The sequence below is a fragment of the Marmota monax genome, unplaced genomic scaffold (genome assembly GCF_021218885.2).
Source record: "Marmota monax isolate L192 unplaced genomic scaffold, Marmota_monax_Labrador192_F-V1.1 WCK01_AAM20220418_F8-fsc00135, whole genome shotgun sequence".
In the NCBI taxonomy this organism is placed as follows: domain Eukaryota; kingdom Metazoa; phylum Chordata; class Mammalia; order Rodentia; family Sciuridae; genus Marmota; species Marmota monax.
The window spans coordinates 1,660,695-1,677,978 of NW_026694339.1; the positions used below are offsets into that span (position 1 = coordinate 1,660,695).

Below are 17,284 nucleotides of genomic sequence, written 5' to 3' on the forward strand. Positions count from 1 at the left end.
TTCTGGCTGGAAAGAGATGGTGCAGTTTATATCTGTCCTTCTCCTACTCCCTTTGCCAACCCCGATAGACTGTGTTGGTGCTCAATGCTGCTTAAACACTTCTGTGAATGCAAAATCACCCAGTCAAGTTTGCTGCTAGTTAGTTTTGAGGGGAGGAAGGGTTGAAACGATTTTATCAAATGAAATCTTATATTTACCCTTACTTATTGTTCTTTGATTCTCTGAGAGTTAAAAATGAACACATAGAATAATAAAGCTACTAATGTACTAATACATGTTATTTATTTCATATACTAAAGAAGAGCAAGGCTAGATGAGGTATTCCTAACATCTGCTTCTGAACTGGAGACTGTCTTTATTATTAGTCCTTTTTACACTGTATTTTGTTTCTAATTTAATAATAAGGGCTACCATTTTGTTGAACATCTCCCATATGTCAGGCATTGTTAGGCACCTTATATACATTTATCACATCATCTTACAAGAACTGTGTAGATTTTCACTACCAGCTGAAGAAGCAGAAGTTAGTAAGTAGCAAAGGAAGGTTTTCTGTGTCTGCCTGACTTCAGCTCTCAGGCCTTCTCACCATCATAGAAACACTGCTCTATATTCCACCAATCTATGAATGCCATGGTGTCTTAGCCTCAGCACTGCCACTGAATGAATAGCTGTACAACAGCAGGCAAATCACACACAGTATCAGGGCCTTAGCCAGCTCATCAGAAAAGAGCTATACCAGAGGACATAGGAGATTTTTTTTTAAATTCTCATATTTACTATAATTTTATGGTATCACTTTGTAGAATTTTATGACATAATAAACCCATGCTATCTAAAATTTCCCCCCAAAATAACTAAAATGCCTACTAAAGAGTATGGTTTTAGAGTAAGAAAGGTTGGAATTGGAATCCCTTTGTGATCTTGGGAAAGTTACTTAGCTGCACTGAACCATCGTTTCTTTATTTATAAAATGGAATTAGTCATAACTGCCTCCACAGTTGCTATGAAGTTGAAATTAGAAAGCAGGTGTGAAGTTCAAGTATAATATCTAGCACATAGGAGGTGCTTAATAAATAGTGACTTTCTTTTCTCACCTCAGTCTTTTTATTTTATATATATATATATATATATATATATATATATATATATATATATATATGTATATATACATATATATTATAAAAATGTGTACTAGAACCAAACTGTTTTAGAAATATATTTCTCTGGTTTTCATGTGTTTTATATACAGCTAAAACATAAGAAATAAAAGTTTCACTTTTAAGAGAACACTTTTTAAATCCTTTCAGTCAGAACTTCCCCTTCCTCTTTCAAAAACAAATCCTTTCACCTGGTTAGACAGATAATTTTGTATACCGTAAATCCCTAGTAGGTGTGGATAGATTTTCTAGTGGTTGTTACTTTTTTAAAATGTGCTGATTCACTAAGTAGGAAGATGATTAAATGACCACTTAAACAATGCTCCTAATTAATTTCCTTGGCAGAGGATCCTAACATTTAAAACAAAAGAAGTTCATGAACCACCTTAAAATGTTTAACCCATGGTATTTAAACCCAGAGTAAAACTTTAAATTGGTGCGAAGGTTAAGGATTTGTTCAGTCTTTTCAGTTCACTGCGTTTTTTTCCATGCATACATATTTCAAGTAAGCTCTGTAGTTATAACTCCAGCAAGTGACACGTGATAGACCCCAAATCGCTGCACTGTGAAATATGCACAGTAGAAAAGGACAAATGAAGATATCAAGGTCTGTTTTATTTTGCGCTGAACTGTAAAATGCCACCCTTGTCGGACAGAAGATCACTGGTTCTGAGCAGGGCTCACTGACTGCTAAGTTGTGGGTAGTGTTTCACTTTCGGCAACTGTTAATATCCGGAGCTATCCAGGCATAATGACCTCACTATTTGTGACACATTGTTGAATTTTCTGGTTCTTTTAACTTATTTAGACCTTTGTCCCCCCTCTCTATTCATTGGAAGGCTGGAATGATCCTGAGCCGAGCGATAACTCAGGGCTGCCTAGCTATTGGTCATCCAATCAGAGTCAAGGCCGCTGAGGGAGCATCACTAGAAGGATATAAATTAATCCTACAGAAAAGGTAACGCTTATGAGCTATTTAGCTCAAGACAATAAATGTTAATTTCAAGAATTCTGAGCAGGCAAATTGTAATGATCCCTGACTTAGAATATTCATTAGGTGTTTCATTTGGTGTTCAAAGTATCAATGTTAGTTTTTTTCTTTTTAATCTAAAATAAGCTTGAAAATGTATGCTGCTTAGTTTGGTGGTAGTGTTTTAAAAATATTTTGAAAAGTGAAATGTTGACCTTCAACATGTATCTGTACCGTCGACAAGATACTGCTTTACTCTATAATTATCAGAACTCATTTCTTGAGATCTATCTTGATTGCTAATTAAAAAACTTAAATTTATGTGTGTGTTCTTAACTTTTTCTCCATCTTCTGAATGTGGAATACTGAACTGTAAAAGTAAAACCACAGAGACAAAACAGTTGCTGACTTTCGATATACCACCAATGTCCTCTGCTTACTTTTGTTTTTTTGGTGGGGGTATGGGGGGAGATACAATTAAAACATATAAAAGTTGATTTAAAAATTAGCAATGAGGAATAAAGTTGGTTTATCTCTAACAGCCTGGAAATATTACTTCCTAAAAGCTTTCTTTTTTCTTGTTCATTTATTTTTTAATTTCATCAAATATTGTAAAAAATAATTCCTATGATACTTTTAGGACTTAAAAAGCTGTTCCCCAAATGCTTCTGTCTAAATAGGCAGTTAGGATGTTACCACTTAAGATGAAACCAGGACTAGTTTACTTGGGCATCAGAGAAGCTGGCCCAGCCATAAATACAGAAGGAAATTTTTTCTAACATAAAAAGCAGACTGTCCATCAGGTTTAAAAATACCACACAGTGACTATGACTGACACAGGCAGATTCCCAGGTATAAATCTTGGTAGTACTTCTTATTCCAACAACAACAACAACAACAAAATTCGGAGTCAGACACTATTCTAATTTTCTTATATTGTCACATTTAATCATCACAATTACCTGGGAAGGTAGGTATTATTTTTATTAAAGATGAGGTAATTGAAGTTCAGAGAAGTTAATACCTTACTCCAGATCATGCCTGCCAGGTGGTTGGGCAGGAATGCAAACCAAGATAGTCAGATTCTGCACTCTATGTGAGTAGACTCTTAGCTAGGAAATTACACTGTCTGTAAGTTAAAGTCCAGCCAAACACTAATGTGTGCCAAGTGTGGTAGCAGATACCTCAGTGGATGAGTACAATATATCAATTGAGAAACCCAAGCAGAAGGGAAAGGCCTCATGTGAACTGTCCAGGGCTAATAGGGCTTTAGTTATATAGTTCCTGAGGAGGGGCAGACAAACCCAAAGCAAGAATCAATTTGATGTGGGGCTGTATATTTGAGAAGCTAGAGGAAAGAACAAGTTTAGTAAAGATAGGGAATACTCAAAACACATTTCTAGAGAAGAAAATTATGATACATGAGGTAAAAAAAGTATACTGAATATGACTAATGGCAGATTAGACAATGGGGAAGAAAATATTAGTGAACTTGAAAAGATAAAAACTATTCATGGTAAAATCCAGAGAGGAAAAAAGTTATTTTATAAAAGAATGGCTTATCAGTGAGATGTCAGGAAAATATATTGTCGAATTTCTGAGTATTTAGAGTCTTTGAAGGAATGAAGCAAGGAAAAGAAAATCATTTGAAGAAATACTATCTGAAAAATCGCCAAATTCTGTGAGAACTGTAAACCACATAGCCAAGAGCACACCAAAGCCCAAGCACAAATAAATAAATAAGAAGAAACAAGGACAAGGCAAATCATAATAGAATTGATTACAACTGGTGATAAAGAGAAAATCACAAAGGCAGATAGAATGAAAGACATTATAGACAAGAGGAGTAAAGATAAAGGAGATTGCAGATTATTAATGGCAAAAGTGCAAGTGAGGAGACAGTGGAAGAAATCTTTAAAGTACTAAAAGGGGGAAAACCCATTATTATAGAAACCTCTTCTAGTGAAAATACCTTTAAAAAACTAAGGCAAAAGAAAAACCTCAGATACTCGCAAACTGAAAGAATTCATCACCAGTAGATCTTTACTACATCTAAGCAATGTAAAAGGAATCCTTTCAAGTAGAAGAAAAATGATGCCAAAGAGAAATAAAGAACACTGGAAAGAGTAACTACATGGGAGATACAGCAATATTATTATTATCTAAGCCTCTTTAAAACATAATTGTTTAAAGTAAATATTAATAATAATATATTGTGGAAATAATAATATGTGTAAAATGTGAAATGTGTAATGGAAATAGCACAAACGCCAATAGGAGAGAACTGAAAGAAAGATTCTTATATCCTTTGTCCACTGAAAGTAAATGTACATTTGAAGATGTATAATTACTGAAGCAACCACTAACATAGCTAATAAAGTGTTTGGCTAAGAGGCCAAAAAAGTAGATAAAAATGAAATAATAAAAATAAATCTAGAAATAGACATATGAAAATGGGAACAAACTCAGAAAGAAATTAAATAACAAAACAGTAGATTTAAACCACATTGGCATTGTAAATAAAAAATTAAATTAGATGAAAAAAGAAGACCCATCTGTTTGTACTTAGGAGAATCCCTCTTTAAATATAAAGATATAAATTGGTTAAAAGTAAATGTATAGAAAGATCTGTATAATTGTAAAACTTATCCAAAGAAAGCTAGAGCGGGTATCTTAATATCAGAAAAGCAAACTTAAGTGAATATTATCAGTGATAAATGTTCATCTTATAATGAGTAAGGTGCTAATTTATGAGGAGAACATAACAATTCAAGTATTTGCTCACCTAATGATATGTCTTCAAAATACATGAAGTGAAAGCTGATAGAACTATAAGGAAAGGAGAAAAAGATTGAGCTTTTGTGAGCAATAACATTATCTTGTTTCAATAATTAATAGAACAAGTAGAAAAAATCTGTAAGGATCTAGAAGATTGGCACAATATCAATCAACTTGACTTAACTATTATTTATGAAATAATGAAAAAACAATTGCAGAAGACATTCAAGTGGACAGACTGCATGTGAACCCAAAGTAGGTCATATTCTGACTCTGAAAAAAGTCTCAGTAAATTTAACATAATTCAAGTACTACAAAGTGTGTTTTTTGTCTATAATGGATAAATTTTAAAATTTTAAATTAAAAATCAATAGCAGAATCTTTTTGAAAAAAACCAAGTATTTGACCATGAAGTAACACATTTCTAAATAAAAAAATGAATCAAAGAAGATGTCAGAGTATTTTGAACTGAATGAAAATGAAAATATAACATATTAAAATTTGTAAGATGCTACTAAAGAAGTTTTCAGAGGGAAATTTATATGAATACATTTATATGAAATTTATAAGAAAAATGGGAGGTGTTGCTTAGTAATAGAATGCATTCTTAGCATACTCAGAACCTTGGTTCTATTCTCAGCACCAAAGGAGAGGCAGCCAGACATCCAAAAAAAAAAAAAATCAATGAAATTAAGATCAAAGAAATTAATAAACTTCTAGCTAGACTGTTGAGGAAGGAAAGAGGATACAAATTACCATTGTCGGGAATGAGAAAGATGATAATCAGACAGTTAAAGGTAAACCAAAGAATATTTTGAACAAGTATTTGCCAATTAATTTCTCAACTTATATGGTAAAGATCAATTTATTAAGGGGTACATTAAATAATGCCCGCTCAAGAAGAAATAGATAACCTGAATAGTTCTAACTCTTAAAGAAATTGAATGCTTAGTTGAAAACTTTTCCACAAAGAAAATTTCAGGCCCAGATGGCTTTACTATCTTCATTCTGAAATTCTACTCCAAATTTTAGGACAAATGATACTAATTCTACACAGCCTTATCCAGAAAACAGAAGATTCTAGGAGGCCAGTATTACTCAGATAATAAAAACTAGACAAAGACATTATAGTAAAAGAAAAACACGGTTTGTGAAAATAAATGTTAAAAAGAAACCTTCACAAAATTTTAGAAAATTAAGTTCAACAATATATAACAACATATATGAGGTGGGTTTACACCAGGAATGCAAGAGTGGTTTACTAATAATTAACTCAAAACTTAACTGTAAGCATTTTTTCAAAAGTATTTCGTTTTAGTTGTAGCTGGACACAGTACCTTTATTTTATTTTTATGTGGTGCTGAGGATCGAACCCAGCGCCCCGCAGGTGCTAGGCGAGCGCTCTACTGCTGAGCCCAACTCCAGCCCACTGTAAGCATTTTAGATGACAACATAGGAAATGATATTATGGCTTTGTATTAGGCAAAACTCACTTCAATAAAACACCAAATATCAATTGGTAAATTGGATTTTATCAAAATTAGAATTTCTTTTCTTTAAAAGACAGTGTTAAAAAATGAAAACATAAGCCACAGACAAATTAAAGATACTTTCAAAGCATGCAAAAGCCTCAGGAATATATGGGCAGATGAATTATTTCAACAAGTACTTCTTTTAGTTTTTTGTTAAACTGGTGCATATTAAATAAACAGCACATTAATAAGGCTGATATACAGTTGCCATATAAAAAGATGATCAACATCATTAATATTTAGAGGAATGCAAAATAAACCTACAATGTAGTATTATTATAATCTAGTAGAATATCTAATACTTAAAAGATTGCCCATACTAAGTACTGGTGAGAATGTGGAACAAGTGGAGCTCTCATTGTGCATAGTTGGTAAAACTATGGAAAACAGTTCATATTTTCCTAAAATATGAAACATTTATCTACTTTATGACCCAACCATTCTACTCCTGGAAATTTACCCAACAAAAATGAAAATATATATTCATTCAAAGTTGTAAATATAAATGTTCATAGAAACTTTATTTCCAAAAGCTGAAAGAACTAGAAACAACCCAAATGTCCATTCATAGGTGAATAACTAAACAAATTTTGTTCTATGAATACACTAGAATACTATCCAGCAAGTAAAAAAGGAATATGTTCTTGATACATTCAATGATAGGAGTGAATCTCAAAGTAACTATGCTGAAGAAGAAAAGAAAAACCAAAAAAGTCCATGTTGTTTGATTCCTAGAAAATGTGAACTAATTTAGAGTAATAAAATAAAGATCTCTAGTTGCCTGGAGATAGAAAGGTGGGGAAAGGACCAGAAGAAGAGATTAAATAGAGGCACAAGGAAACTTTGGTAGTGATAGTTTTGGGTGATGAATAAGTATATGTTTATTATCCTGATAATTTTACAGGTATGAAAGTATTTTAAAACACCAATGTTATTCTTTAAATATATCTCAATTGTACAACTGACAAATTCTACATCAATTATTTTCCAATAAAGCTGTTATAAAAAGACTAAGAAACAAACCAAGAAAGAAACAAAAACTGAAAATTATGAGTAGGGAATGACTGAGTGGTTGCTTTAGAGGAAGATGCTGAAAGAAAGCCTTTCTCAGTGGGAGAATTGATCAATGGCCAAGGTCAAAATGGTAGGTGCTAGGAAGATTATAGCTTGATGGACATGTTTATCATGCCCAGGGTCCTCACTAGACATAATGCATATTAAAAGTAGTGCAATGTTACTTTTCTTTTCTTTTGGTACCAGGGATTGAACCAAAGGGCACTTAACCACTGAGGCACAACCCAGCCGTTTAAAAAAATTTTAAAAGTTGCTGAGGCTGGCTTCAAACTCGCAATCCTCCAGCCTCAGTCGGTTGAGCTGCTGGGATTACAGGCAGGTGCCACTGTGCCCGGCTGTGCAACATTTCTTTAGCTGACTTAGTCTTAGCCTATTGAACTCTCTTTCCCACTCTGATCAGGATGGTCAGAGAACTGAGTGGGCCTGAATTTCAAGATTTTAATGTCATTGTTGCTTATAGGAGAGAGAACTTGGGCAAGAAAGAGATGACAGTTTTTTTAAAAAAATGTATTAAGTTTGAAAATTTCTATTTTCAATAAATGATTTTGTTTAATCTAGAAAAGAAGAAGTAAAGGTTGGAGAGAGGTGGAATAGGTAAAGGGGGGGGAGAATCTCTATGTAAATGAAGATTATTTGCTTTTGTATTAATGTAGATTGCCTTTAACCGAGAAACAAAATCTATTGCAGGGTATAGGTAAAGTAGCAGAACATTTGGAAATATAGAGTATCTTATCATAAAGCTGTTTTTCATTTCTTTAAAAAGCAGTAAGGATCAAGATTTTTAAAGCTTGTCTCACTTTTGGTTGTACACTCTCAAATGCATTTATCTTTTCTAGAGGATCTAAAGTATCTGACTTATTTTTTAAGGTGACCATATTTCACTATAAATAACAATAAATATTCTTATGTGACAGCAGCTTCCAGAGACAAAAAATTTTCCTCTTTTCCTAAGTAGTATAATGATTTTAACAAAAGCTATGAATCAATACATAGCCTTTTATATGCAAAAAAATAATAGAACTAGCACTTAAAGTAGCAACCTGACAACTCACAAAAAGTATTGTAAACATATCATGCCTCATTAGTTCAGTTATGTCTCATTTGATGTCAGTCATCTTATTCAATATAGCAAGTATGTGCACATATTTTCCCTTTAAATTTTTTTTTCTGTTCTGTGTATCTGACCATCAGTGGAGGAAGGGAAGCCTCCAATGTCATTACCAAGTAACCAGAACAATGATAAAAATTATTTTAAAATAATAAATAACTCAACTTTATCTTGATATTGCTTAAATTTAAGGACTGAGAACAGGGTACAGTTGCATGTCTGTAATCCCAGTGCGGCTGCTGAGGCAAGAGGACAGACTCAGTAATTCAGTAAGATCCTCAGCAACTCAGTGAGACCCTTTTCCAAATAAAAAGTGAAAAGAACTGGGGCTGTAGCTCAGTGTAAAGCACCTCTGGGTTCAATAGCCACTACAAAAAAAAAAAAAAAAAGAGTTCCCCATTTTCCCAGACAGCTTCAAATGGCTTCCCAGGACAGGGAAGCTTACCAAAACCCTCACATGTAAAATGACAGCATGAGATGAAATAGTCTTCGAAATCATATGCTTTCAGAAAGAGGACCCTGAAGAGCATCTACTATAGACCTCTCCTTAATAGTAATAGTAGCCACATGTGATGGTATACATCAGAAATTCCAGCTACTCTAGAGACTAAGGCAGGTAGATTGCAAGTTCAAGGCCAGCCTGGGCGTTTTTTGAGACCCTGTCTCAAAAAAATAAAAAAAGACTAGGGATATAGCTCACTGGTAGAGTGCCCCTGGGTTCAATCCCCAGACACCCCCCCACACACACATACATACACAAAATGGTGGTGATGATGGTGATAATATCATCGATATCACTCATTATCATTATGAGAAATTCCAAGGCCAGTAGAGACTACACTTAGTCTCTATATATACTATTAAAGGTATATCTAATTAATGTCAGATCCAGATCCAGGGCTCGAACTTAGGTCTGTTGACCTTAGTTCAGCTTATGTCAGTTACGATATTTATAACTGATTTGGGGGTAGAATATTACTCCTTCATTTTTTATTCTTCTCATTATTGATGTTGTTATTGTTATTTTTAATTTTGTTTTAATTAAAAAAAATCTTTCTAGCTCACTACTTATTGGCCAAAAAGAAAATCCCTGACATTATTTTAAAATCAGTATCATCAGTGTATCTTGAATAAAATTTGATTTTAAACATATAAAAATATCTTAAAAATAAGCAGATGTAGTTTTGTGTGTTGGAATTTTATTTTTAAGGAAGTTATTATAGATTAGAATGATAACTTCTCATCCTGCCTAATGTGGCATTACTGGACAGATTTGAAAAAAAAAACAGTAAAATTCAAAGGTAATGTTCATTAATATAAATAAAATTCCCAAAGGAATACTACTATTAAGCTCACAGGGCTAATCAATGATATAAAACTGCATATTTTTAGAAAGATTTCCTGGGCAAATATTTGCTAGAAAAGAATTGAAGCTATGATAAAATTTGACAAATAATTGGAAACTTATATTTCTTCCAGAATTATTTCTTACATTCTTAAAAGGTGTAACATGTTCTTTAGCACCATAAGTCCCCTAGCCAACTGTATTTTAAAACACTTTTCATAATGACCTTATTATTAATTTTTAGGATAGTAACATTCTGACATTTAAAGATGTCCTTAATCTCATGTGCTAGGCACTGTGATTGGCTCTGAGAATACACATTGGTCTCTGCCCTCACATCAATTGTCTATTCGTATACATCTTTTCTGTTGTATTTATTATTATTGGGAAAAGATGGTATAAATTTAGAAAGTTGGGGCTGGGGACATGGCTCAAGCGGTAGCGCGCTCGCCTGGCATGCACGGGGCACTGGGTTCGATCCTCAGCACCACATAAAAATAAAAAATAAAGATATTGTATCCACTGAAAACGAAAAACTAAATATTAAAAAAACTCTCTCTCTGTCTCTCTCTCTCTTTAAAAAAATTTTTAAAAAAAGAAAGTCAAAATTGAAATCAATATAATTTATTTTTAAGCCAACACTATAATTCAACTAAAAGACAAAATTTTTGGATTTTGGATGTCTTATAGCTTGAAAAATCTATCATTTTTCATTTGATCTTGAACAAATATACTAATGATAATTTATGCAACAGGAGGGACTGCCTGTGGGAAATAAAGTTGCAATGAGCTATACCCCTTACACATTACAAGGATTAAATTTTATTACAACCCAACACATTTTCATTAAAGATGTATAACAATCACTCTTTTAATTTATTTAATAAAGTATAGTTCTAAGCTTGAGATTGACAGCCTTAAAAGATCAGCGGTACTGTTTTTGCTATTCTTCATTTAGTGGTTGAAATATTAACATTCTCAGTACCTCTGGAGAAATTGTTATAGTATGAAACTATGTGGTGACAATTTTACACAATTGTATTAAAACATTTATGGTCATATAAATGTGTAGTAAGTCTCTGAGATTATACGTCAAGTTATAATCAGTGAGACTAAAATGTTGATACCATTTTCAATCTTCAAGTTAAACACAAAAATCTTGTGTTAAACTTTTCCAATCCATTTGAGATGGTGGCGTGCTGATAATCAGACACTCTGGCTTCTAGTACCTATTTGGATAATTCCTATTGCTCTGCCTTGTCCAGTTCATTGTACCTCTCCATATCTCACCTTATTCACCTATGAAAGGAGTACTAGGCCAGGATATCCCCAGGATCTATGTATTATTTCTGAACTTTAAATATCTGGACCTTTCTTTTCTTGCTGCTTTTATCATTCTAGTTCAGTGGTTTCTCTAGTCTGATCCACAGACCACATGAATCCCCCAAGCTTCCATAATGAGGATCACTTGCAACATCTGTTAACATATGTTTTTGGGTATCCAGACCTTCAGAATCAAACCTCTGAGGATAGGTAGGGGTCTGGAGACCTACATTGTTATTAAGCACCCATTTCAATATGTCCATGAACTCTTCACATTCCCTTATGTAGACTGAATGTGGGTGAAGAATGATAGGCACTGAACCAGTTTTGGATTGCTGCTTTTATATGTTGTGCCCAGATCAAATAGCATCTTCTTTTAGAATTGAACATTACCTGACACCGCTTATTCTCAACCTTTGATGTTTCTGTCAAAACTCAGAGGCAGTAGTAAAAGTCTTGTTTAACATCCTGTTACAGTTAATTTAATTCATTTTGTCCTACCTTTGTAAAGTTTCTAAATATTAATGAATACATGATTAGTTAATTTTAGCATGATTGACTTCATCGCATTATAGATTTCTTTCCCTTACTGAGGTTTAGCTCAGGGAATATGATATTTCTTAATAAGATTCTCTAGTCATTTCAGAAGTAGATGCTTGAGGTTCCTAATTTTTCATGGTATCCTTTTCTATACCACTTTAAAATCTTATACCTAATTAAGCTCTTCTCTTTTTGTCTCACAAAGGATCTTTAGGGTAGGGGGAGAATTTCCTATAATATTCTTATTGATTATATTTATTCTCTAAAACTTTTCATCACTGTTATTGGTAACACACATACATGTGCACATGCACACACACAAACACACACACACACACCACATTTTTGGATACCACAGCATTGCACTACAGCAGAGAAATTGGTTGTCTTATGGAGTGGCTTTAGATGCTGAAATAGCAGTGAAGATTAGTAGAGTGTGGACTGTTCTCTTGCTAGGCAATATGGAAATGATAATTTTATTTGAAACCTACAAGTGTTCCTGTGTGGAAAAAGAGTGTCAATCTCTAAATTACATTCTCATTACAGACATAAAGAAGATGAATCTCAGAAGTGGGTGTTTGGAACGGATGGCTGTATTTATTCTAAGGTAAAGACTTTATATGTCACAACTTTTATTCTAAAGCTTTTCTGTTTCCATATTTCTATAATATGCACTATTTTTTTAATTTTATTTTTTGTTGGTAAATTATAATTATACATAATAGTGGGATTCATTATGCCATATTTGTTCATGCACATGGTATAATTTGGTCAATCTTATTCCCCAGTACTTCCCTTTTCTTCTTTGCCCCAATACACTTACTATACTTTACCATCTCTCTTCTATTATTATTATTATTGTTATTTTTATTATTTTAGTTATTATATTTTAATTATATATGTAAGTGGCATTCATTGTATTATGTTCATACATGGACATATCATGATTTGGTAGATTATGTTCCCCAATATAATAGAATGAGAAAACATTAAACCTTTCACTTCCTAAGGCTAGTTTATTCCATTTACCATGATGTTCTCCATTTTCATCCATTTACTAGCAAATGACACAATCACATTCTTCTTTATGGCTGAATAAAACTCCACATTTTCTTTGTACATTCATTTCTTGATGGAGACCTAAACTGGTTCCATCACTTGGCTAAATATTGGTATACATGTATTATTATAATATGTTGATTTTAGTTATTTTGGATAAATATCAAGGAATGGGGTAGCTTGATCTTATAGAAGTTCCTTTCCTGGTCTTTTGAGGAATATCCATACTGCTTCCCAAAGTGGTTGTACCCATTTGCATTTGCACCAACAATGTATAAGTGTACCTTTTACCCCATGTCCTCACCAGCAATTATTGTTATTTGTATTTAAAAAATGTTTTTAGTTAGAGATGGACACAATAACATTACTTATTTATTTTTATATGGTCCTGAGGCTCAAACCCAGTGCCTCACCCTCTATGCTATGCAAGCACCCTACCAGTGAGCTATAACCCCAGCTATTATTTGTATTTTTTTTTGCAGGGTGTGGGGTAGTACTGAGGGTTGAATTCAGGGGCACTTGACCACTGAGCCACATCCCTGCCCTATTTTGTATTTTACTTAGAGACAGGGTCTCACAGAGTTGCTTAGTGCCTCACTTTTGCTGAAGTTAGCCTTGAACTTGTGATCCTTCTGCCTCAGCCTAGCTGCTGGGATTACAGGTATTTGCCACAGAGCCTGACCCTTATTTGTATGTTTGATGACTGCCATTGTAACTGGAGTGAGATAAAATCTCACTATAGTTTTGATTTGTACTTCTCTGACTGCTAAGGATATTGAATGTTTTTTCATGTATTTGTAGCCATTTTTATTTCTTCTTTTGAGAAATATCTGTTTAAAACTTTTTGCCCATTTATTTATTGGGTTATTTGTGTTTTTTATGTTAGGATTTTTGAGTTCTTTATATATTCTGGATATTTTTTTCTTTTCTTTTATTAGTTGCTCAAGACAATACAATGATCTTGACATATCATACATTTGATTCAAATAGGGTATGAATTCTCATTTTTCCATGTGTACAGATTGCAGGATCACATTGGTTATACATCCATGTGTATACATACAGCAGAATATTCTGGATATTAATCCCTTGTTGGATGAGTACCTGAAGAAGATTTCCTTTTGTTCTGTAGGCTCTCTTAAACATTCTTATTTGTTTGTTGTTCAGAAACCTTTTAATTATATGCCTTCCCTTTTGTTGATTTTCAGTTTTATTTCTTGAGCTTTAGGGGTCTTATTAAGGAAGTAGGTCCTTAAGTCAATTTGTTGGAGAGTTGATCCTATGTCTTCTAACAGGTTCAGTGTTTCTGGTCTAATTCCTAGGTCTTTGATCCACAATCTATTGATTTTGTGCAGGATAAAATAGATGGGAGTTTTATTCTTCTATGTAGGAATATCCAGTTGTCCCAGAACCATTTGTTAAAAAGGCTATCTTTTCTCCAAAGTAAGCTTTGTGCACCTTTGTCAAGGATCACATGACTGTACGCTATTTCCAAATAAGGTCACATTCACAGATTCCAGGCTGTGTTCAACTTATCATTTTTTAAGATGTAATTCAACATATAACACATAGTGTGTCAGTTATTGATTTATTGCCTCTCAGTTCCAATCCTACCCTTTACCTGCTTGGGGACAACTTTGCAGCAGAGTGCTGCCAGTGGGGCATACTCCCATGAATACTTTATCCAAGCATAACTCATTTGGGTGGTACTTTAATTCTGTTTGTTCTACTATAAGAAAATACCAGTAATGGGTAATTTATAAACTTTATAAATTTATTTCTCACAGTTAAGTCCAAGATCAGGATGCCAGCAGACTCTGTGTCTGCTGAGGGCTGCTCTCTACTTCCAAGATGGCACCTTGTTTCTACATCTTCTGGAAAGGACAAGAATGCTTTGTCCTCATGTGGTATTTGGAATGGAAGAGAACAAACCCACTTCAGTCCTCTAATAAGAGTGTAATTCTCATCCATGAAGATTTTGACCTCATAATGTAATCACCTTTTAAATGTCCCATCTCTTAATACTATCACACTGGTGATTAAGTTTCAGCATAAGGATTTTGGGAGAGACATTCAGACCATAGCAAGTTGCTTTTTAGTAGAGTTATGTTAGCAGCTATGCACCTTCCATTAGATGACTTTTACTGGCATTCCATGGGCATATGGAATGTGCCATTCACATGGTGAATCCACTGGTGTGACACCTCAGCGACTTCTTTGACATTGAGTGAGTCAAGGATGTGCCTTCTATGATGTGAATTGGATCTCAGCCTTGGGTCAGGCCTCTTTCTTGGGTGTTTTTTTCTCAGATCTAGCAGCAGTAGCTTCTCATAACATTTGCTATTTATATATTCTTGAGTATTCTCTTTAACTCTTAATAGCCACTCCAATCACTTGTCACTCCATTGTCTTGATGCTTATCATTTATAGTAAACTTAAATTGCTATATAGTAAACTGTTATGTAGTTTCTGTCTCCTTACTGAACTCTGTCTGATAAACATGGAAGCAGTTTTCTCTACTATTTTAGAAATACATGGCTGAGCTGTCATTTTGTGACATCCTACATCATTTTAGAAATTTAGAGAGTTTGATAACAACTAAATGTAAAAATTTATCATAACAGCATTTTCCCTGAAAAAATTATTTATTATAGTACTGGCAAATATCCTGACTCGATTCACTAGCTTAATCATGACTCTAAATCTTTAACTTTTGCTCATAAGCAAGGAATTTGACACAATCTTAAAATGTCAAGGTATTTAAAAAATTAACTCTATAGAATTTCACTCAAAGATTCATTCCTACTTTCCCCTTATCCATCCCTCATCACATTTCTGATAACCATCATATTTTTGAGGTGGAGTAAGATTCTAGGTAGTTGGAGAGAACTCACAGGAAGAATGAAGCTTGTACATCTTGGTAAAAATATAATGTGCCAAAATGTCTCTTCAGCTGTGTGGCTTGGACCTGCACCTGAGAACTTAATTGGGACACATCTGAATACAGTAGACTCCCATTACTGGGAGTTGTAATTCTGTCTTGTGCCTTGCTTTTCCTACCAACAGACATCAAAGAATGGAACCAAGGTTTAAGTATATTTTTTTCTTTTCTTTTCCCAAATGTAGGAGCTTAAATATATACTTATCTTCTGTCCTTTTAATCTCTTCTCTCAATTTAAAAATTTCTAATTTCTTAACCATATATGGCTAACTAGCAATGATACACATTTTCATGTTTCAAATATTAATTTGGAGCAGGTATTAATTAAAAAACTCCTGCTCAAACACAATCACTAATAATTTTGTTGCAGTTATTCTAGATTCAAAGAGAAAATTATGTACTAATGAGAAACTTCATTCTTTCAGAGGTTTAGAAATTTTGATTAACTCTAAACTTAGCCATATGTATCACTACTTCCATTTTGTTAAGGATAGAATGAAGAACAATCTTATAATTATTTGAAGCTGGATTATGAATGAAGCTTATGTCATTTTTTTTGAAAGACAGGATTACTGCTATTAACAAACTTTGTCTCCACTACTTATGTGGCTATATGATATTAGGCAAATCATCTAACCTTTCTAAGCTTCCCATTCTTCACTTGCAAAATGGAGAAATTAATACTAGCATTTTGAGCATTTGGTACAGATCCTGGCCTAAAACCAATAGATAATTTGTAGCCAATAATAATAATGATAATGAAGAAATTTAAATATATGTATTTTCTTTGAATGAGGCTTTTTCTTTTGTTCTGAGTGTTTTCTACTTCATTCTTCTACTCATTTGCAAAGATTAAATTACATTATTTCCTGAATACAATTCATCAGTTTCAGCTAAATTAAAGATTTAAATTAAACATGAGAATAGAAGAAAACATGGATTAAAGCATCTAACTAGCTGAGTAGTAAGTACATATTTTTAGAAGCATGCAAAGACAGACTACATTAAGGAAAAGACCTCATTGGGTATATAAGAATTTTTAAAAACCTTCTAAATCTAAAGTAGTTTGAGCAAAAGTAAATAGGGAAATATGATAAATAAGGGAAATCATTACAAAGTAATATTACAGAGGGATCAAAACATATAATAAGCCTGATATAGCAATAGAAAAAAATAAACACTTCAACAGAAAAATGGGCAAGGGGCGTGAAAAGGAAATACACAAGAAAAATTAAAAGAGCTAAGTAAATAAAAGAAGTCCAGCTTCACTTGAGATTAATAATTATAAAATAATTAGATAGTATTTTCTCCCTTTTGCATGTAGAAATATATAATATTAGGAATATTCAATGTTGATAAAGACATTAGAGAACAAACATAATTATTTCCTGTTAGTATTAGTTTTCTCTTGCTATGTAACAAATTATCTCCAAAGCACAGTGATTTAAAGCAGCAAA

The 17,284-nt window shown here is 33.1% G+C and overlaps 1 protein-coding gene across 6 annotated transcripts in view; it reads left to right on the forward strand.

Annotated features, from left to right (window-relative positions):
• Dcdc1 (doublecortin domain containing 1) overlaps positions 1-17,284 on the forward strand; it is a 486,421-nt gene that overhangs the window by 253,217 nt on the left and 215,920 nt on the right. For all 6 annotated transcript variants that reach the window (XM_058586488.1, XM_058586487.1, XM_046467509.2 and 3 more), the window contains 2 exons: positions 1,997-2,115; positions 12,374-12,434. In XM_058586488.1, coding sequence (XP_058442471.1) covers positions 1,997-2,115; positions 12,374-12,434 — 180 coding nt within the window. The remainder of the gene's footprint in view (positions 1-1,996; positions 2,116-12,373; positions 12,435-17,284) is intronic.